The sequence below is a fragment of the Octopus sinensis genome, linkage group LG1 (genome assembly GCF_006345805.1).
Source record: "Octopus sinensis linkage group LG1, ASM634580v1, whole genome shotgun sequence".
Classification (NCBI taxonomy): domain Eukaryota; kingdom Metazoa; phylum Mollusca; class Cephalopoda; order Octopoda; family Octopodidae; genus Octopus; species Octopus sinensis.
In genome coordinates, this window is record NC_042997.1 from 56,726,146 (window position 1) to 56,749,441 (window position 23,296).

General features: G+C 36.1%; 1 protein-coding gene across 4 annotated transcripts in view; it reads right to left on the minus strand.

The window, feature by feature from the left end:
* LOC115219785 (alpha-aminoadipic semialdehyde synthase, mitochondrial) overlaps positions 1–23,296 on the minus strand; it is a 167,980-nt gene that overhangs the window by 50,755 nt on the left and 93,929 nt on the right. For 3 of the 4 annotated variants that reach the window (XM_036501080.1, XM_036501074.1, XM_036501085.1), the window contains 5 exons: positions 18,299–18,531; positions 15,151–15,327; positions 14,394–14,546; positions 1,706–1,852; positions 292–370 (listed from right to left, as the gene is read on the minus strand). In XM_036501080.1, coding sequence (XP_036356973.1) covers positions 292–370; positions 1,706–1,852; positions 14,394–14,546; positions 15,151–15,327; positions 18,299–18,531 — 789 coding nt within the window. Of the gene's footprint in view, positions 1–291; positions 371–1,705; positions 1,853–14,393; positions 14,547–15,150; positions 15,328–18,298; positions 18,532–22,640; positions 22,796–23,296 lie in introns of those variants that run through there. The other variant, XM_029790044.2, reaches the window with a different exon arrangement.

The following is a 23,296-nucleotide window of genomic DNA, read 5'->3' on the forward strand; positions in this document are numbered from 1 at the left end:
GATAATGTTTAATGCATGAGATCAGGAGAAAATGAATTTTAGGATATATAAATATATTGCAACAGAAGCCAAATCATTTTCTTTCAGTCTGAAATCTTATACTTCATAGTTTTTATATAGTTCTTTATTTTACAGTTAAGGCCATGCTGGAATAACATCTTCTGTCTAAAGATTTTTACAAAATACATTTCTGCATTCTTTTCAGATATTAAAAACAAACTAACAAAAAGACCTCAGGTTGTGTACTTTTATAAATAACTGACCAAAAAAAAACAAAAAAAACCAACTAACCTCCCTGTTGTACAACTTTAGGTAAATGCTCTGGTTCAATGTATTCAAATGGAAGTTCTTGGAATACCTCTTGTGCCCCCTACAAAAACAAAACATGAAGCAGAAAATAATTAGTTATCTCTTTGTACAAAAAATACTCAAGAGTTACAGTAAGATAAGTTGACAGAGTACTTTCTGTGTGATAAGTTGTGTGATGGGTCATTGACAAATATGCTTAACTTTTAGAGGCCCAATCCACATAGTTTTAGATTTACATCATGGGGAGGTACATTTCTCTACTATGAACCAAAAAATGTATAACTTGAACTCATAAAATTGCATGCAACAAATCCTGCAATAATTCTGGAGAGGAAACTAGTGACATTCTGCATCATTAAAAATGCAATATAAATAGCTCAAACAGTGGAATATGTTTTAAGCCTAGAGAAACCTAACAGAGAAAGGGTAAAAATAAATTCTTAACATCAGGACACACACAAGTGAAAATTAAAAATATCACGCCTGCATATTCTCTAACCCTAAATCTAAAATAGATTGAAACGCAATAAATCGATACTAGGGCTATAATTATGGGTGACATTTTCATTTGACACTGCTAGAAAAAAATCCCATTTTCCGTAGCGGTGTCGTATGAAATTGTCACCCATAATTATAACCCTAGTATCAGTCTATTGTATTTCAATCTATTTTAGATTTAGGGTTAGAGTTGGGGGTGGGGGAAGGGTATCTTTTTTCTTCACAAATGTAAATAAACCCAATCTGTTTCTTAAAGGAGGGACATATTCATTATGCACAGAATGTTATTTACCTAAATGGACTCCAGTCATTGGTTAAAATTGCCGAAATGCAAGTAATTTCAGACGAAATATCTTACAAACTATAGAATTTTCTCAATAAAGCCAAGAGAAAACGATGTTTTATAAACACATTCTACCAGTATATGAAGTTTAAAACTTTTTAGTTACCTAGAAATTATGTTACAAAGTGCTGTTCAAAAGGAAAAGATCCCAAAACCTATTTGTAGAGTAACATTTGTAGAAGAGAGAATCAGTCTCAGTATATTGCAGGTGCAATTTTATTAAATATAATAACAACAACAATAATGTTCAAATTTGAACATTAATCTTCATTTAATGTCCACTTTCCATGCTGGCATGGGTTAGACAGTTTGACTGGAACTAGTAAGCCGGAAAGCTGCACCAGGTTCCAGTATGATTTGGTATGGTTTCTATGGCTGGATGTCCTTCCTAACACCAACTACTCTGAGAGTGTAATGGGTGCTTTTTAATGTTCCACTAGCATGGGTGCCATTTACATGACACCAGCATGCTAGATCACTGTTCTAGTGAGACGAAACGATAAATAAAGTTTATATTTGTCATCTATAATTCATAATGTAATGAAAGCAACATACCTGAGATACATTTCCAGATCCTGTGAAAATAAAAGTAAGTGGACCAATTGATTTAGGCATTCTACCTAGGGCTATTTCATAACCAGCATCTCGAATAGCTTGGAGGGCCATCTGACTGCTTCGGTAATTGTGGCTTGCTCCTATATGCTGAAAGAGAAATCCAGCAAATCACTAGGCATTAATCTCATACAAATGAATATATATTCACAAGAGAAATAAGAAATTTTTATATACAAGTGAAGAAAGACAAAGACAGATACAGCAATTATTATCATTATCAATAAAACCACAAGGGGGGTGTGTGTGTGGGGGGGGGGTTAATTCTAATTACTACAATATGTTGTACCCCTGGACAAGGCATTTAACATTGCTTGTTACATGGATAAATAAGTTTTATCTTTTTCTATAATTGAGTGGTTAGCAACGTAAAAAACATTAAATGTTAAAAGTGATTCAAAAAAATGTATGCAAATGCTCAACCTTACAGAAGCTCTTTTAGCCATACTATCACTGAAAAATAAAGGTCAAAATAGTAATAAATTAGAAAAACTACAAATATCTTAAAATTCCTTCATCTACTTTCTTTGACAGTTAGATGCAAAATTAAAAATTAGAAAAAAAAAATCAATTTAGCATGACAAATAACTGTAGAATGAGAATAGCAGTAGCAGAATGACACAGGTTAGCTGCAATGGATCCTGATCAGTAAAAGGACAGACATTTTAGAAGAGGAATATAATTGATTAACTTGAATAATATGTGATGAAATTTATTCTAATGACCCTGAAAGAATGTAAAGTAATGTTGAATTCCTGCTGTTGTATAGCATTCAACACAGATAATACTAAATACTGTAGGGCTCTTGTGCTAAACCATTTTTGTCACTCCACTACTTTCAAAAATAGCAGTAATAATAATAATGGTTTCAAATTTTGGCACAGGGCCAGCAGTTTTTGAGAGAAGGCGGGAAGATAACTACATCCACCCTAGTACTTGATGGTACTTATTTTATTAACCTCGAAAGGATGAGAGGCAGAGTTAACCTCAGCAGAATGTGAACTCAGAATGAAAAAATTGGATGAAATGCCACTGATCATTTTGTGGTATACAAACAGTTCTGCCAGCTTACCACCTCAACAATAATAACAATTCTTTTACTATAGGTATTTCGTCCATCTTTACATTCTGAGTTCAAATTCCATTGAGGTTAATAAATTTTAACAGAATGATTGTAAAGCAGTTGAATTATAATTAAGTCCTTGATATGTATGTTTTTTTATGAGACATTATTAATGATATGGCTTATGTTTAGCTCTGGTCTCAGTAATATTGGTTAGATAAGAAAAAAAAAAGGGGGGGGGCTTCTGCTGAGTTTTGAGCCATCACTCTCAGATTTCCCCAATTCAAGACCACAACCTAACATATTGCCATAAAATGCATTATCACCAAACCTCAACCAATCAGCATAACAATAGCTGTTGTGGTGAACTTCAAAGGATATGAGTAAGCTTTCTCACCAACTAGCCTGATTAAAGGTTCTGGAAAATTTGGCATATGGTTATAAAAAAGTGAAAAATTCAACCTCAGACTGGTGCCACTCAGCATTCCACACAAACCTATGCCATTTTGCTCAGTAAGTTGGTCTCTCACTGCCTTTCACTTTCCTAGCATGCTTACGTTGTGTTCAATAAAAAGTATTTTATAGGATATTAATAAACTGTTAAAGAATTGTCACAGATGAGTGAACAAAAGGTTGATTTCTTGAACAAAAGGGCTATAATGTGGGAGTCTGTTACTGGCACAGTGTTATATATTTAGAACAAACTATTTTTGCCTAATTATCCAGCAGCAAAATAGAAAAAGGAAATAGGCATTCATAGTGAAGACTGAGTAAGGATTCCAATAAAACTTATAGAGAAAATTATAGAGGAAATTCAACAAAATATATAGAGGAAATGCTCTAAAGAGGAGAAAAAAAATGAGAAAACCAGCAAAATCACCAAAATCAAGATTCATTTGTGTAAAAAATAAATAAGTAAATAAAAAATATTATTAAGTTTGTATATTCAATATCAGGTGCAGTGGGGGTGATTTGTACCAGATGAAGAAAGGTTAGAGTGTGACAGAGAGACAGGAACAGGTGTCCTGCTATAGAGGAGATACATGGTTACCTGGTCAGAGAGAGAGAGAGATCAAAATTGAGGACAGAAACAGATGTGTTACTGTAGAGGAGATACAGGGTTAGCCAGTCAGAGTGAGAGAGCAAGCGGGTGCAGGGGAGAGATGGGTAAAGAGCCAGGACATACTTACAAAGAACATTTGTCATTCAACATCTATTTTCCTTACCGGCAAGATTTGGATGGTTTGACAGGAGCTGGCAAGGCCGAAGCCATACCAGAGTCAATTGTGTTTTGGCATGGCTCCTACAATTGGTTGCCCTTCCCAATGCTAACCACTTTTACAGAATGTACTTGGTGCTTTTTACATGGCACCAGCAAGACAAAAAACCCTCAACTGGGGGGGGGGGTAGTACTGAGAGATAAGGTGGCTTTCTGCCAGTCGAAAGATTAAAGGTAGGGACAGAGATGGGTGCCTTGCTATAGGGTAGATACATGGATACCCCAGCTGGAAAAGAAAGGAGAATGAGTTAGAGAGTAAGATAAAGAGAGTGATAGTGAGAGAGATGGTGATGAAGATGTGTTTAGACATCATCATCATCATCGTTTAACGTCCGCTTTCCATGCTAGCATGGGTTGGACGGTTCAACTGGGGTATGGGAAGCCAGAAGGCTGCACCAGGCCCAGTCTGATCTGGCAGTGTTTCTACAGCTGGATGCCCTTCCTAACGCCAACCACTGTGAGTGTAGAGGGTGCTTTTTACGTGCCACCGGCAAGAGAGGTTTATACTGGGTAAGTGGGCAGGACAGAGGTGACTGTAGCAAATGAAGAAGGGAAATATAGGAGAAGCTCAGGGGCAGGGGTTTTGGTGAGGTTATTGGAGGTGATAGCAGATAAGTGAGGTGTTAATGATGGAGAGCAGTACAGAAGAGAGAAGACACAGAAAGAAGGTGATTGGTGAAGACAATAGGCAGGGAAATATAATGGGAAATGGAAGTGGTTCGGGGAGAGGGAAGAAAGGTGACTGAAAAAGCAGGGATATGTAGCATGTACCTATTCTGCTCTCAGGTGATAAAGAAGTGATGGATGCTAAGGGATGAAACATGTGGAGGGGGGATGTTTGATGGTGCAGAGGAAATGGAGGTGGGGATGAGGCCAAACCAAGGTAGTTTTATTATATAAAGTCTCATATGTTCTTCTCCTTTGGCATTTATTTAATTTCATATATATACTCTGTACTCAAATTTTTATTCTGAAGCATATTTATATTGAGTTCTAACACCAGAGTATTATCACCATGTGAATAATACTAACATCTCTCTCTCTCACACACACACACATACATATACATACCAGTATCCTATATATATATATATATATATATATATATATATATATATAGGTAGGATATAACTCCCCGAAGGTCATCTTTAAAACACTAATTAGCAAGCAGTAACAAGAATAGTAGGATAAGAGAATGTAAAATTGCTTCATATTTATGAGGCTAAAAGTGCAAAAGATTACACAAAAATATCAACAACATCCATCCTTATCTGACAATGCATTTGCTTCATTTGCCATGAACTAAATTCAGACACGTTTCTGATAATTACATAATACACACAACAAGAGAAAGCAATATATGCTGAGTTCTCAGAATATTATGTTCAAGGGCAATAGTATTTCCAGAAGAAATGCTTCACAACATTTCTACCCTACGAATATCCTAGTACAAAACTCAAAGGGATAAATTTCATTTTTCATTTCCACCCCATTAATAAAGTAAGCACTAAGAATACACCAGAGTTAATTTGGCAATACTCCAACCTTTAAAATAAGTTGGCTTTATGCCTTTTAAACATCAGTGGTGGAACAAACAATAGTAGTGTGTTGGATTAAATGCATTACAGTATCTCGTGATATCCTCCTCAGTCCCAAGATAAAACAAATAGTTGTTATATTCAAGTTGATTCCATCTAACACTTCCCACCTCTACAAATCTAATGAGGTAAAATGAGTTTGAAACATGTCTATTGCTTATACCAGTTAGCCTTGAAGACTAGATCCACTCAAATCTGTATTATTAATACTATCTCAAAAATATCAATCAAAACTACAACTGGCAGTAATTTCTAAATTAGTAGTAAAATAAATTTCTTATACTGGTATAAGACACCATATTTCAAGAAAAAAGGAAACGAGACTGTGTTATGATCAAACTTCTCTTGTGGACATTAAATTTAAGGAGAGTTGATGATGTTTCATTAAAAGTAGTAATGTTGATGGTGGCAATAGGAGAGAGAGTGGGTATGTGAGAGAAAGAGGGAAATGATGTACAACTTCCCTGAACTAAAATTCCTGTGGCCAGCATAATGAACCAACTACTGAACACTATCATTTTTGTTTTATTTTTTGCTGTAATACATACATACAAATATATATATATATTATATATATATATATATATATATATATATATATATATATATAAAATACAGTTTCCCCAAAATTAAACATATCTAATATAATAAATGAGAAATGTCAGTGTGTCACACTTTTCAACTTAACTCCTAGAGGCCATAGCCCAACTTATACCATTTTGTAATCAGGCTGACTCCTTGAGTAAATTAAAAACATTCCAGGTCGAATCCAGACCTGCAATCCTGAAATTTTGGATTCCTATGTTTTCATTACTGCAACTGCTTTCAGCGATATTTTTTACATGATTTTTAGCGATGAATATGATCATTGGGATATGAATCTGGAAGCAATTGCAACAAATTCTCCCAAACAAATCAGAGATCTATTTGTAGATCTTCCCATTTGGGATTAGTTACTTAAAAGCCACATACTAGTGGCTTTTAAGCTAGCCTTGTATACATTTAAAAACCCTACTCCCACCTCCAAAAGTCTGAATGGCTAAGTTTATCAACAAATACTTACAGAATCAAAAACTGACCATTTTTTGAGTATCATTTATTTATTAATTAGCACAAAATAGTACAGAACCTATAGTGAACTCAGTCAGTGACTGAGACTTCAACTCTGATTCCTACCCACTCCCATTCATAGGTACCTCTGATCACATAAAGTCATGCAATTGGCTATTACACAATTAGTATTATTTGATAAATTTTGTGTCTCAAGCTTTCATGGCACTATTTTGCCATTCAAAACTGCAAAACAACACACAAAGGAGAACATTAAATGAAATTTAATCACTCAAATTCAAGGAAAATTAGTGCTGGTCTACATTGATAAGGTTGTTGCTTGTATCTTTAAAAAATGAATATCTACTATCTCATTTTACATTCCCTAAATGAGCTAATGAGGAAGCATCTGTGTTACCACCTGACCTGCCTGAAATAGCAGCCAACGCACATTCATATCATACTCTACTTGCCTTCAAGAAAGAAAGGAAGGACATAGTGGATAATGTAGTCCTAAAAATGTAATGCCTATGAAAAAGGTAGGATGGTCATGACTGAAATGTCTGACCATACATTTGCTTGATTAGTTTGATACAATAACAACAACTGAAGATCACACTGGATAATGCAATCTTAGACACAGTATGTCTTAGAAAAAATGTGGTAGTCACAGATGGAATGGTTTAAATTATACGACGGGACCACACAACTAATATACCTCACTTTAGCTTTTTACTAATGTTATAATATAATTTGAATACAAATTACATTCATTAACCCTTTTGTTTCCACATTTCTGTTAAAATACACTGCCTTTATCACAGTTAATTTTGAAAATATCAAAGATTTTAAAAATAACTTTGTTAGTCATTATTAAGCTAGCAGAAATTAACAAGGAATTTTGAGAGATGGTTTTAATTTCATCATCATCATCATTTAGCGTCTGCTTTCCATGCTAGCATGGGTTAGATGGTTTGACTGAAACTGGTAAGCTGGAGGACTGCACCAGATTCCAATTTGATTTGGCATGGTTTTGAGGGCTGGATGCCCTTCCTAACACCAACCACACAGAGTGTAATGGATGCTTTTTATGTGCCACCAGCACAGGTGCCAGTTATGTAACACCAGCATCAGCCAGAACAATGATTTCACTTGGCTTAGCAAGTCTTCTCAAGCACTGCATATTGCTAAGATCTTGGATAACTTTAAAATAGAAAATTAATATCAGAGAACCATAGATAGTCTCAGGTGGATTAGGATCAAAAGGGTTAACATTTTTTTTTTCATTTCTGTTTCACAAGCTCCATTAACTTATCCATTCAATAAAGAACTAAAGACCAAGAAAGGTAGCAATGACCATTATTTCATTTGCTCTATATATATAAATATATTAGTTCATTTAATGTCAAACCTATGCCTGCATGGATTTGAGTGAAATCTGTTCGCAGCAGGATTTTACGGCTGGGCAATTTTCCTGTAGCCAACCCATACCTGTATTTTGAGTAAGGGATTTTATATTCAACTCAAAATTATTGAGTGATAATAATATCAACAAGGATTGTAAGCATCTTTCATGTATATTCACACACACACACACACAGATTTCCATCATCTTCCGTGTATGTGTGTGTTTATATCCTCTTGTCTTCACATAATGCTATATTTGTAAATGAGCATCATCGTCATACAAACAGTGTCACTCAATTCCAATCTTCTGTAAAAATGCCAAGCCATAGGGAAATATTACTTTGCTTGGAAACAGATGAAGGTTGGTGACTGGAGGGGCATTCACTCATAGTGATCAAATCTTTAAATGATTACATGGCAAAAATTAAGCAATCGCCTAATGCACATATCCTTGCAGACAAAACAAAGAACATTTATGAAACAAGCATTCCCACAAATACAAGAATCTTCACAAATATGATTACCAAGACATACAGAAAACTTGCACCTCCACATTCAATGACATAAATACAGAGGCAAAAAAAGCTAGCTATCTGCCTTAATATAGAGGATCATGTGAACTGCTGCCCACCCCCATTTACACTTAAGGACCATAAACTGAATTTCCTCTCCAACCCTAAATGCAGGTTGATCAACCCCTCTAAAAGTGAAATAGGTATTGTCAGTAAATGCATTTTTGATACTATCAACTCTGACATTGGAAGGGCTACAGGGTTGATTCAATGAGATTCCAGTGCAACTATGATTGACTGGTTCTGCAGTATCAAGAATAAATCAGCCTGCAGATTCAGAGTTTGACATCATAGACTTTTACTTTTCTATATTGAAACCCCTCCTGAAGGCTCTTAATTTTGCTAAGCATTTCACCAGTATAAGTGATCTCAATGTCAGAATCATCATGAACACCAGAAAGACAATCCTGGTTCATGACAATTCCTTCTGGGTAAAGAAAGAGGGCCATCCACTTACTACCAGAACTAGAGAAGAAATTTCAGGTATGGGAGCACAGACTGGAATCGAAGGGCCACAGAGTTAATTTAACAACAATAAAAGTATTGATAAGTAGGAAAACAAACAAATCACAGATCCCTTCAAGGAGACATCCTTGCTTGATATGTAGAAATGGTGCCAGGAGAAACTCCATCAGGTACGAGCTATGGACACATAGGAGGTGCAGTGGTATCACTGGAAGACTAGCAGAGAAAGTAGTCTTTACATGTGACAGATGTGTGGGTACATTATACACCAGTAATGTACAAAAATAGATTCCCTCAAATGTCATGGGGATCCTTAGAAGTAGTAGATAGTTTCTGTTACTTAGGTGACCAAGTTAGTAGTGGTGGAGGTTGTTCTGAAAACATAGATGCTAGAATAAGAATAGGCTGGGATAAGTTCAGAGAGCTACTACCTCTGATAGTAATGAAGGGCCTGGCCTCTCTTTCAGAGTGAAAGGCAGATTGTATGATGCTTGTGTATGAACAACTATGCTCCATGACAGTGACACATGGGCTGTGACTATTGAAGATGTGCAAAGGCTTGAAAGAAATGAAGCCAGTATGCTCCAACAGATGGGTAATGTCAGTGTGCATATACGACAGAGTGTAAGTAACTTGCGAGAATAACTGGGTGTACAAGGCATCAGATGTAGCATGCAAGAGAGAAGACTGAGCTGATATGGCCATGTAATGCATATGATTGAAGACAGCTGCATCAAGAGGTGTCAATCTCAAATTGTAGAGGGAGCATGTGGAATGAAGTGGTGTGAAAGGATCTATGGATGTTGGGATTCACAGAAAGAATGACAGGGGACTGGGGCTCCTGGCGGTTTGCTATGATTGAGAAGACTTGTCAAGCTATGTAAAAACATGGTTGCCCTTGCATACAGACTTATCCCCTGCAGCCTTCTCCAGCTTGGGGACTCATTGCTGCTGGTGCCACATAAAAAGCACCCAGGCCGGTGCTGCATAAAAGCATCCAGTACACTTTGTAAAGTGGTTGGTGTTAGGAAGAGCATCCAACCATAGAAACCATGCCAAAACAGACATAGAGCTTGGACAGCTCTTCAGCTGGCCAGCACCTGTCAAACTGTTCAACCCATGCCAGCATGGAAAACGGATGTTAAATGATGTGTGTGTATGTATGTATCATCATCGTTTAACGTCCGTTTTCCGCGCTAGCACGGGTTGGACGGTTCGACTGGGGTCTGGGAAGCCAGGGGCTGCACCAGGCTCCAGTCTGATCAGGCAGAGTTTCTACAGCTGGATGCCCTTCCTAACGCCAACCACTCCGCGAGTGTAGTGGGTGCTTTTTACGTGCCACCTGCAGTGGTGCCAGGGGAGTCCGGCATCGACCACGATTGGTTGGTGCTTTTAACGTGCCACCGGCACAGGGTGTCCCAAAAGTTACTGGTGGGTTTCAATTTTTAATAACTTCCGTAACTTTACAATGCACCCGTGCTCTCTCCAAAACTTGCACCATAACACCCTCAAGAGTTTCAGACCCTACTTCTCTGATTTCTCTATTGATGTTCTCTTTCAGTTGCACCAGGGTCTCTGGTTTGTTGATGTAAACCGTCTCTTTCAGGTATCCCCACAAGAAAAAATCTGGGCTAGTAAAGTCTGGAGAATGTGAAGGCCAGTTGACATTGCTGTAGCAGGAGATTATTATCTCTCCAAGGCACTGCCATAGCAACTGCATTGTTTCTCTTGCAGTAGAAGCAGTTGCCCCATCTTGCTGGAACCATGTGTGAGGTCTACTTTGAATGGCCTTCATGTTCCCCAGCTTGACTAGCCCAGATTTTTTTTTCATGGGGATACCTGAAAGAGTAACAAACTGGAGACCCTGGTGCAACTGAAGGAGAACATCAATAGAAAAATCAGAGAAGTGGGGTCTGAAACTCTTGAGAGTGTTATAGTCCAAGTTTTGGAAAGAGCACAGGAGTGTGAAACTGAAAATGGCTGCCATTTAACCCTTTTGTTACGAACTCAGCTGAAACCGGCTCAGACTCATGTCCTGTTTTCATATTTTGAATTAAAATCTTCCACTAGTCACAATTTATGTTCCTAACACTAGCTGAATGATAACTAAGTTATTTTACAAAATTCTTTGTTATATTTAAAGTAATTGAAAGAAATACAGAGCATCTCAAAATAAATACCCAATGTGCCATGCAGATATATATGACCACTTCCACCCACTTTTTCTAACCATTCTCTCCCCAACTCTTGCAACCATTACTCCACTTCTCGATTCTTCTGTCACCACACATTCTCTTACTTAGATTCTTGGACATATTATCTTAAGTATATGCTTTGACCTGACCATCATTTTTATCTTTCTGGATTCATTCTACCCACCCTAAACACCCATAAATAATGCTGGGTAGCCTTGGATCTCCACTTACTCAACCCACCCTGCTGTACTGCTTTTCACTCTTTCACCAACTAAAGACCACTGAGACTGCTCTTCCTCTTTCCCTTTTATTACTCCTTTTCCTAACACAACAATAAACTTTCTCTTTCCATCATATTTTAATCCTTTAGCATTCAGATTTCTGTAAATGTAACACTTATTTATTCACATCGATAAAAATTAGCCATGCTAATGTAGCTCTGAGATTTCAGTGATGTGATAATTTTTAGAAAAATATTGTGGGGTAAGTGTGAGAGACCAGATCTGACCAGTTTGAAAATGAAACAGGTAGATTACTTTGACCAAATATGGCCAGTTTAAATGCTAAAGGGTTAAATTCTCAGCACTTCATCTAGTGGTCATCTCTTCTATTATTAACCCTTTCAATTGCAGGGGTGGGGGCAGTCCTTTTTATTCTTGTAAGTTACAAGGCAACCTCACTAGTACTGGTGGCATGTAAGAAACACCCAGAATGCCCTACAAAATGGCTGGTTTTAAGGAAGAGCATCCAATGGTAGAAACCATGCCAAAACTGAAAAATTGGAACAAGATGCTATCCTCTGATCTGTTGGACCCAGTCAAACTGTGCAAACCATACCAAATGGAAAAAGGACATAGAATGATGATGATGGTGTGTGTGTCTCCACGCTCACATGCTTTCATTAACTAGACGGAATTCACAGAGGCAAAATTTCTACAATCAGATTCCTTTCATTAGCCCACAACTGTTACCAAGCAAGATAATATTTCCCCTTAGCTAGACATGTTTTTCAAAGAAAATAAGAAATAGACATTGCTTAGACAATCATCATCATCGATTAATGTCTGTTTTCCATGCTGGCATGGGCTGCATGGTTTGACTGAGGTCTGGAGGGCAAGCAGCTGCACCAGGCTCCAATCTGATCTGGCAATGTTTCTACAGCTGTATGCCCTTCTTAACACCAACCACTCCGAGAGTCTAGTGGGTGCTTTTTACATGCCACCGGCACAGGAGCCAGTAAGGCAAGCCTGGCAACAAATACGTTCGGATGGTGCTTTTCACATGCCACTGGCACAGGAGCCAGTCAGGGGTACTGGTATTGGTCATGATTGGTTGGTGCTTTTTACAGGAGCCAGTTGGGCAGACCTGGCATTAACCATGTTCGTATGGTGCTTTTTATGTGCCATTGTCATGGGAAACTGGCTCCAGCTACGATATTGGTTTTACTTGACTCAGCAGGTTTTCTCAAGCAGATCATATTGCCCGACGCATCAGAAGTATTCTTCTCCTGGTATGTGATGGAATCTGTTTCGGTACATCTTCAGTGTTTATTGCCCCAGTGCATCTGCCACACACAAAAACTATTTTCCTGGTTAACTTACCTTTGATATTGTTGCGCCTTTTATGTGTCCATAGCTTACACTGGGTACATTGTATGGAGTTTCTACCCACACCATTTCTACAGATTGAGCAGGGCCATTTACCTGAAGGGGGTTGTGATTTGACAGCCTTCCTACTTACTAAGACTTTAGTTTTGGTTAGGTTAACCCTAAGGCTCTTCGATTCTAGACCTTGCTTCTATACTCTAAACTTCGTCTCCAGTTCTGGCAGTGACTCAGCTATTAGAGCAAGGTCATTAGCATAGAGGAGCTCCCTACAACTATCACATGCTGTTGAAACAAGGAGACACATGATCGCACACACATACACAATGGGCTTCTTTCAATTTCTGCCTACAAATTCAATCACAAGGTTTCAGCTGTCCTGTGGCCAAAATAGAAGACACTTGGAAAAAGTGTCACGGTGCCACACCTCGAACAGGATATGTGTGAAGCAAGCTTCCAATCTGTACAGTGTGACTACACACACACATGTATATATGTATTCAACAATTAAACTTTTAAAAATCATGCTATTCACTTAACAACATATCCTTTTAGAAAACTACAAAAGAATACTTTACAATGGAAATCATAAATAGAATATTTTCTTAATTCAATGACTTCTAATTGTAATTTATTTTGAACTGAAAGGTTATGACATTTGTGAGTCAAGGACAACTTCAGCCAAACAATTCATATACAAATAAAAAAAATACATGCTATGGTTGGCATGGCAAGTGTAAAATTTAGAACAGCCTTAATCTAAATTGAATAATATACTAGGTTATCTTTCTCACTCTATCTATCTAATTCCAGCTTATATATTATAGCTGTTTCTTTCAGAGGTAAACTATCTGCAGTGTAAGTATTAGCATAAAAAAGATCTTATAAATACTGCATAGTTTTCTTTGAAGTCACATTATGTACCTTTCCCTAACAAACATTATCCTCAAGCTACAGTTCATTATAATGTTGTTGAGAGATCTATAAGAAATAGCAACCAAATTTCCCTTAACCTTTTAGCATTCAGATTATTCTATCAAACACAATGCTTATTGATTCACATTGTTTTGAATCAATCATGCATTATCTCATATCCCTGAGATTTCAATGGTGTGATTGTTTAATGTAGAATAACATTATAGGGTAGGTGTGAGTCTGGATCTGGTCAGTTTCAACATAAAACAAGTGGAATATTTTGGCCAGATATGGCCAGTTTAAATGCCTAAAGGTTAATCCACATGCCTCCATTATCAAAAAGGATATTCTATTTGACAGGCAGCAGGAGTAACCAGTTTGACATTAATTTTAAAAGTTTGTATTCAAATATTCATAAACAACTACTTGTGTTAGTACAGAACAAAAGATGAAAGTAGAAAATGGCTTTCCATGAGTAATTACCATAAATGGAGTTTGGTGTCCAAGAGCAAGAAGACGCAACCCTAGTCCATGGAGAATATTTATCATTCCAGATACACCAGCATATTTTCCAAAGGCAACCAACCTTTGACCTTTACTGTCTAATATTCTTTCATAATCAATGAGACGAATATTCTAGAAATTACAAGAAAATGGAAATTTATCAAAAAGAAATAATTAAAAATATAATATGAAATAATAAAGATATCCCAATGACTTTGTGGGTTACTGGTCTTACTTTAAAACTGTAATCCCTAGCAAGTAGAAATAGCTTTATTTCAGAGAAAGATGAATGGTTTAACCAATTGATAGAAGCACTTTTATGAGCAGTAAGAATTATATTTACAATAGAGACAAATGATGAATTAATTTTACTTTTATATGAAATGATAATTAATTTATTTGCTTCTTCATAAAGTAGAAATAACTTAAAACAGAAGGTAATGTTATTCAATTTGGGGAGTAAATAATTATTTATCCCTTTAGCAATCACATTATTCTATCAAAAGTAGTGCTTATTTATTCATATTATTTTGAATTAATCATGCATTTTCATGTAGCTATGAGATTTTGATGAGGTAACTGTTAATTTCTAGAATGATATTGTAGGGTTGGTGTGAGAGGCCAGATCTGGCCAGTTTGAGCTTAAAACAGGTACAATATTTTGCCGGATAGAACCGGTTTAAATGCTGAAGGGTTAAAAATTTGAGTTCTTGAAGTTGCAATTTAAAAAAATTACCTTTTCTAAAAGAGCATCCAAGAGAGGCATATTTTCTTCCTGAGCTTTGATAGTATGTGAGAAGAAAGCATATGTCTTATCTGGCAAAAGTAAATCTATTGGAATCTGTTTCACACCAAGAATCAAGCTAGCCTCATTGATTTCTTCTTGGTAGTCAGCACCAGCCTGTACATATTCCTAAAGAAAAAACAAACAAATATTTGATGTTGCATAATTACATAAATGAATTAATGAATGCATGTATTTTCCTGTAACATGGAGTGTATGTAGATTAAAATGTTATTCATTAATCACAATTTTAAATCTAATCTTAGCAATGTGATCAAAGAGTGATTGCTATGATGCTTGGTACTAGCACATATTACATAAAAAATAGCATTAATATTAGATGTTATGCTTAATGAAAGAATGTAACAACTACAATGTCATTCAAGCAATGTGGCCTAAATTCACAACTCCAGCACTTTAATCACAAAGCTGTTGTGAAATGCACACACACACACACACACACACACATGGATCAAAGCACACATTTACAAACAAACAAAAAGTGAGGTGGGTAGCTCATGTTCTTTATATTCCAGTTCATGGCTAAATAAGGATAATATTGCGAATCTTTATCATCACCATCATCATTTAACATCTGTATTTCATACTGGATATGTTCAACAATTCAGTAGAATCTGAATAGCCAAAGGACTGCATTGAGCTCCAATGCTTGCTTTGGCATGGTTTCAACAGCATAATGTCCTTCCTAATGCCAACTATTTTACAGAGTGTACTTGATGGGTTTTTTTTTTCACAGTACCAGCACTAGTGAGGTCACTATGTTAGTTGTAAAACAAGACCCCTTAACAGAGTGGGGTTAGGATATTGAAAGAGAGGGCTTTGTGCAGAGTGTTGAGAGACTAAGAGGGACAGAAACTGGTGCCTTGCTGTAGAGGAGATACATAGCTACTTCAATAGGAAAGGTGTCAGGACATACCCTCAAGACATGAGATGAATGAAAATAGAATAGGGATACAGAATCAAAGATAGTTGGTTAGGGAAGTTTGTAAGAGAGTGAAAGGAGAGTGACAGATGGTAGAGATAAAGATAGAAGTGAATGGTGAATATGGTGGGGCAGATGCATTGCATCTTACAGAAGTATCTCCTACCACAGCTGCAGGTGAACCAAAGCCTTGTAAGTGGATTTGGTAGACAGAAAATGAAAGATATCCATTATGATTGTGTGGGGAGGAGGGGGAGAGAGAAAGAGATAATATGTTTGTATCACCTTGTCTTGACATCATGTTATAGTTTGCTATCATACATGTGGTGTTATTCATTTCTAATATTCTGTAAAATCATGTCTGGCAATGGGGAGATTTGTGTTTTGAGAGAGATTTGGCTACTTTTCTAGTTGGTCAAGGAATATTATAGAAACTCCATCCTTGTCTTACTGTTGTATAATGAAGGCTACTTCCCATGATGATGACAATCTTTGGAATACAGTTCAATGTAGAATATGTAAGGAGTAAAGGCATTTTTTGTGCTTTGCTGGGTCTAGAAGGGCAGTGAATGTGACATTTGCAGATCCCTCATGACCGATGAGATTGATGCCATTAACATTCTACTTAAACTATGGCAAGTCAATACTGTAGAAAAGGAGTTCTGGAGGACCAAGATTTTGAGGAGAAAGTACTAGGTATAGTAGTTAGTGTAGAACTGGGAGAGAGGTAGAACTGGGAGAGGGGAGGTGAGGTGTTTGAGTGGCAGTGTGAGTGTTTGAGTAGAGGTAGCACAAGAATAGCCAGCTCCAGGGAACAGAGGTTATTATAAGTAGCATTAGAGAAAGCAGAGAGAAGAAACAGAAAGTCTACTTACTAGAGGTTGGAGTGTCTCTAAGTGAGTTTATGGCAATGAGTTGGTATACAGTCTAGGATGGCTGTGTGTGGTGCAACAACAGCATCCCAGATGTAGGGGAAATACTCTCTTGTGGGCTATACTTAGTAGAGTGTCAGTAACTGTTGAGAGGGTGGGGGTCTGAAGTATTTTCTGATTTAGAAGAGAAGGGTCAATCTTTGGGACGTAGACCTAGCTATGTTAACCCTTTAGCATTCAGATTATCTTGTCAAATGCATTGTTTATTTATTCACATTGTTTGGAATTCATCATGCATTATCTCATAGCTTTGAAATTTTGATGATATGATTGATTATTTTTAGAATGACATTGTAAAATAGGTGTGAGAGTTCAGATCCAGCTGATTTGGACATAAAACAGGTAGAATATTTGAGCCTGATATGGCCAATTTAAATGCTAAAGGGTTAAGGTACTTTCATTAGGAAAGATCTTTGGTAAAAGCAATGCCTAATATTTGGAGTGACTGCAAGAGTTACAGCTGTGTACTACTCATACTTCAAGGGAATGTGGTGTGATAATGTCTTTTTGATATGAGTGATACTCATGCATTTTAATGCCATTAAAAGAGACATTGGCATGGCCCAAATGAAAGGTGTTTTTTCAGGTCTCTGCTTATGGAGGTTTGACACAAGTATCAATGATGCATGGCTGGGGAAAGTTAGGGAAGAACGAAGGGTCATTTCATCTGCATAAAAATGGATGTGATAGTAAGTAGGTTACTGATGTATAGAAAGAAGAGAATGGAGAATAAATCAGAACCCTGGGGGTATGCAACACAAAAGCTAGAAAACACCATTATTAATGGCTGTTTCCATTACTCTTGAGTAGTGATTGTAATAGGATGATAGTTGGCAAGGTCAGGGAGTTGTCTTTCTTGAGAATAGGACACACTGTAATTCCAAAAGGTCAGCAAATATCATGAGTGAGTGAGTGAGAGGGAGAGAGAGAGAGAGAGAGAGAGAGAGAGAGAGAGAGATTGAAGCATTTGGTGAATATAGAGTAAACCCCAAGGTGCAATGGAAGACATGCTGTCAAAACTGGAGGTTGTTGTGAAGTGATTGGGGGTGTACTGTTCTAGGTTTCAAGGCTATATTCTAGTGTAAGATACATTTAAACTGTGTATACAGTTAGCTTTGTTCAAGGATAATTAGGCGTTTTTGGCTTTGAAAAGGAAACTAGCCCTTTTTGCTGATTTCATAGCTATACAAAGAATATGTAGTCACTATAAACATTGAGAACTTACCATCATACTGTAAGCCCTACGATTTGAAGGTTGTACAATGACTTTGATACCATCTTTCACAAGTTGTTTCACATGTGCTGGAGAAAGGGGGGCTCTCCTCTCCCAAACATTGACATCTTCTCTACGAATGGCGAGAACCTTTTTTTTATCGCCAAAATATCGTCGACTCACTATACGTAAAGATGGAAACTGATGCAACTTTGAAAGGGATGCTGACCACATGTTAGTAGAATCTGAAAATAAAATTAAAAGTAATGTGATGATACTAATTAAGAATCAACAGTTTGAACTAACTAAAATGATTTCTCTTTCCAGGAAAATAGTAAAAGAAATATGAAAAGATATGGTTAATAATATACTGTTGAATCTATACATATCTATTTGCTTGTTAAATATGAGAAAGGGAAGAATTATATAGAGCAACATGTAAAATAACTTCAACAGTATTTTAAATTCTTATCATAAGCTCTTGCATCAAGTCTTGTATTACTGAAGTTAGTTTTATACTTCATGGTTCTGAGCTCAAAACCCACACAAGATTCATCTTTGCTTTTCATTCCCCAAAGTTTAACAAAATGAGTGCTATACTGTACCAGGATACATTCAGGTTGATTATGCCACCCCTGCAAAAAATAGCTTTGCAGTAATTTGAAAGAGATCAATATTTAAACTAAACACCTTCACTTTGTACAAATTTCCAAGCACATTACCACTTTCATAGTGATTAGTAGAAGCAGAAAATAAAAACTAATAGTAGAACTTTTTTTTGTAAATGTATTACAGTTCATAGCACAATTGAGAAAAACATGAAGAACACCAAAATTATTTCTTCAGAGCTTTGTAAATTTATATTCACTGCTGGTGTTTCATTTATTTTCTGAAAAAAAAGCACTTCATTCTACATTGCCTCTGTTCACTTAGCTATTGCTAATATATAATAGGGATCATCTGGACATGTTATTTGAGATAAGGTAGTATACCATCCTAGAAGAGATCCCTTCACTTTCTTGCTTAACTGTCTGTGAAGTTTGGTGCTGCTATTATCTCTCAACTTTTTAATGTCATGAAACCAGAGATTAGCAGCAACCTTTATAAGACCACTGCAGTTAAAAAAGCATTTACATTTTACAGATTAGTATTGCAGCAATATGTGCTTTGACTTCCAATGTACATTACAGAAGAATCCTACGTTTGCCAAGATAACCCTTTTTACTAAAGGAACAAGACCTGAAAGTTTGCAGAAGCAGGAATAGTCAATTTGATCGACTCTCCATCCCCATGCTCAACTAGTACTTATTACAATCAACTCTGAAAGGATGAAAGGCAGCGTCAACCTTGGCAGCATTTCAGCTTAGAATGTAAAGACATGTGAAATGTTACTAAGCATTTTGTTCAGCATGGTGATAATTTTGCTAGCTCACCACCACTACTGTTACTAATAATAAAAGATAAAACAAACCTTAATGATGGACTAATGTATGAATATTGTTGGTTAAGCTGATGCCACACTAAAAGATAAGGTTAAGTTCACATATATGTTAGTGAGAAGAATGTTGTTTGACAGTGATTGTACTCTTGTTTTCCACAGTACATCCTATTGCATGAATCTGAAGCATGGGCATTATAACGTGAACTGGTAAAACAAATTGTTTACAGTTTTGATGACACACCAAGGAGATGTGAATATCACTTGGAAAGATAAGGTCACCCAAGCTAATTGACATGAAAGAAACACTTCTGTAACGAAACCTCTACTGAGCGGGAACGCCCAAAAAGGAAGAGGAATCTCGGTTACAAAGATGAAAACTTTTGTCTCACAGCTAGCCAATGGGACGTGAAATCAAGGTAGAACCTGTCTGAGATTACAAGAATGTAGTTAATCCGAGATGAAGCAGTTCGGGAAAGAAACCTGAGGAGATCAATCAATAATTCACTTATAAAATACTAAGGTAAGAAATGTCGATTTCGATAGATAGCTTGTAATAATGGATAGGGCTAGGTGGGTTTTTTGGCCAGTCAAACGATTTTTTTTTTTTTTTTGCAGATGCTGATCAATTGAGTGATACAGAATCAATGATACGCATGTAACTATGCAATATAATATTTATAACTCAATTCAAAATTACAATAAAGTACAGTGGACACATGAGATTCTAGTTATGTGTTCTTTTGCAAGAACTAGTAGTATATGCAATCTATTAAAAACTCAATATTCTTTCCTTTCTGCAGATGTATACTGTTATGATAAAAGTTGTCATCAATATGAGAGCTTTTCCAAGATGCGCTGTTATTTTAGAACTTCAGTGTCTCTATAACTACTGGATAAAAAATCACGTCTGAATTACTGAGTAAAGAAATTGTTAAAAAATAATAGCACATTGTTTGATCAATCGTGGATCTATATGATAACGTAGGAATGGTAATAATTAAGTTGTAGAAACGAGGGAAATTAAATAAGTTTTAATTTCTGAAAATGAGAGGGAAAAACAACTTGCAATAAGAACGGATCTTTCATTTTGCTTTAAACACACTGCACGGTGGTACTACAATTTGCGGTATATCATGCAGAATAATAACCCAGTCGTGTTACGTAAACCAACGTGTTAAGTGGCACAACACAACAAATAAGAGAAAGAAAAAAAAAAGAGAGAGAGACGAAACCTTATAAAACGTGGAGTGTCCATTAGTTTTTCAGTTGTCAGGTCAAACAAGAATACGGGTGAAGGCGTAAAGTTTTATACACTTAATGTATAAAAGCAGGAGCTTGGATAGATGTATGATTATTTTAATCTTGTACAAGAAAAGAAAAATATTCCTTCAATGTAAATATTTTTAAAAGATTTAATTAGATAACGCTTCTTGCTTTTGTTTTATCTATAGTTTATTTTCTTCACTTTCTCTCATGTTATTCGGAAATAACATATTCTTTATTAATCAATATTAAGTTGGTTATTAATTATATAAATTAAAATAGACAATTTCAGTATATAAAAAGTATATAATTGAAAATGTAAATAATGTATATAATTGAAAATGTAAAGAGTGTAAATCAAGAAATTAATTTTTCTTTATTTTTACAGCCAAATTCTTTTTGTTTCTCCACGAGATAAAAAAAAAATCACAATTTTTGTGCATTAATAATTTCTTACAACATTTAGATCTTACATGCAATGTAATAGCAACTGATAACACAATATCAATAACACACAGTCCTCATACTGAAGGCTGTTCAGTATCGGAAAATTCCATCTGTGTCTACGTAGCAATACGACAGGAAGAAATGTTTGGCTTACACATTCATAACCAAAATGAATCACGGAGAAATATGTTAGTGTAAGACGTGGAGGTGACCCTATTGTCTGTACCCGACCTTAATCGTGGTATTTACTTGAGTAAAAACAATACAAAACTAAAACTAAAGAACACGAACGGTTATTGAGGAATATGAATATCACGATTGCCGAGGAAACAGAATTAAAAAATTAACAGATAGCGAGAGATGGGGGGAGGGATGCGGGTTAATAAGGAAATTTAATGTTAACTCTTTTTAGGCTTTAAAATATATCTCTTTGAAAATAAACAGGAATTGTGCATGTTGGAAATCACTGTTGAAACGTGTAACATTGTGCTTATGATAAAAGTCCATATTGAAACGGATTTCTCATCTCCGACTTGCTTAAAAAGTACTGAATGGTGTACAGATAGATAGAAATACAGAAAATTTAAATATCCATAAACGTTGCACATATCTTCTGCATCATTTGAAACTAATTTTCATTCTATTTAATCTATTTCAAACTCTTCCAAATACACAAATAAAATGCAAAATGATTTTAGATGTGCTTAAAGCCTCAAGAGATGCATATCCTAAATACATTAGCAGTTAATGTGAAACAGGTCTATCTATGGAGGAATCGACGTTACATCCCTACTGGATGGAAAGTGGGGTGAAATATTTCGATTTTACCAACGACCAAGAGATGAGCCTGAAGGTGGTTACTCGACCAGTTAAAAATAGCAGCCAAACTTCTCTCTGCCTATCGAAGAAAGACATGACACATTAAACAATGTAAGAGTTAAATGTACAAAAAGATGGAATTATCATCCTGGAACATTTCTGATAATAACTCTGCTCAATCGGGACTAACCTTGGTCCAGAAAACAATATAGAAAACATTTTATTTACAAACACACAACATAAGATTTGAATACAGGTTTAGATACGGGGATGCTATACGAAGAAAAACAGAAAATAAATAAACAATCGATTATCAACATGGTTTAATTTTAGTGAATTGAGTGAGCTCGAACTATTAAACAGTTGAAAACATTTACAACCTACCTGGTGTTCAATACGTTGTAAACAGGAGTTCAGCAACTGAATGACTTGTATTGGATTTCAATTATGCAATTTTGTAAGACGGCCACGTGGTTCAGAATTTCAACTAATGGCAGAAGAGCAATATCACACACCTATGCTGCTAAATGTTGATGTTTTTAGGAAACCGCATTGATATGTTGTTATTGTATTTGTAGCGCTGGTCAGCTGTAATTCCTTTTATAACGAAAAGGCATTACAGTCGTGACCATTTCATCTTATTTTCATATATAAATATATGCGGGACTACTTTATCCTGGTGCGTGTTCTTTTTTCTTTCTTTCTTTTTTTTTCTACAAGAAGATAGATTGGGATTTGAAGGAGATTTAGCTATTATTTTGTAGATCGAGAAACTACATAGCATGCCCGTCGCTAAAGGGATGCACTAGACGGCACTGCCTCCCTCACTAGTCAATTGTGCGCCCTCAAATTTACAGTGATACCTATATTTCGAAACTCTACGTTAGCATTATTACAAATGAGTGTTCATCGAGAATATTGTGATGCATCCCCATGTACAAAAGTCTGGCGACGGGCCTGCTATATGGAAGCTATTTCGTTGCATGCCATTTATGTTTAGAGATGGCAGACGTAATGTACGGAGTGAGATTATTTAACTT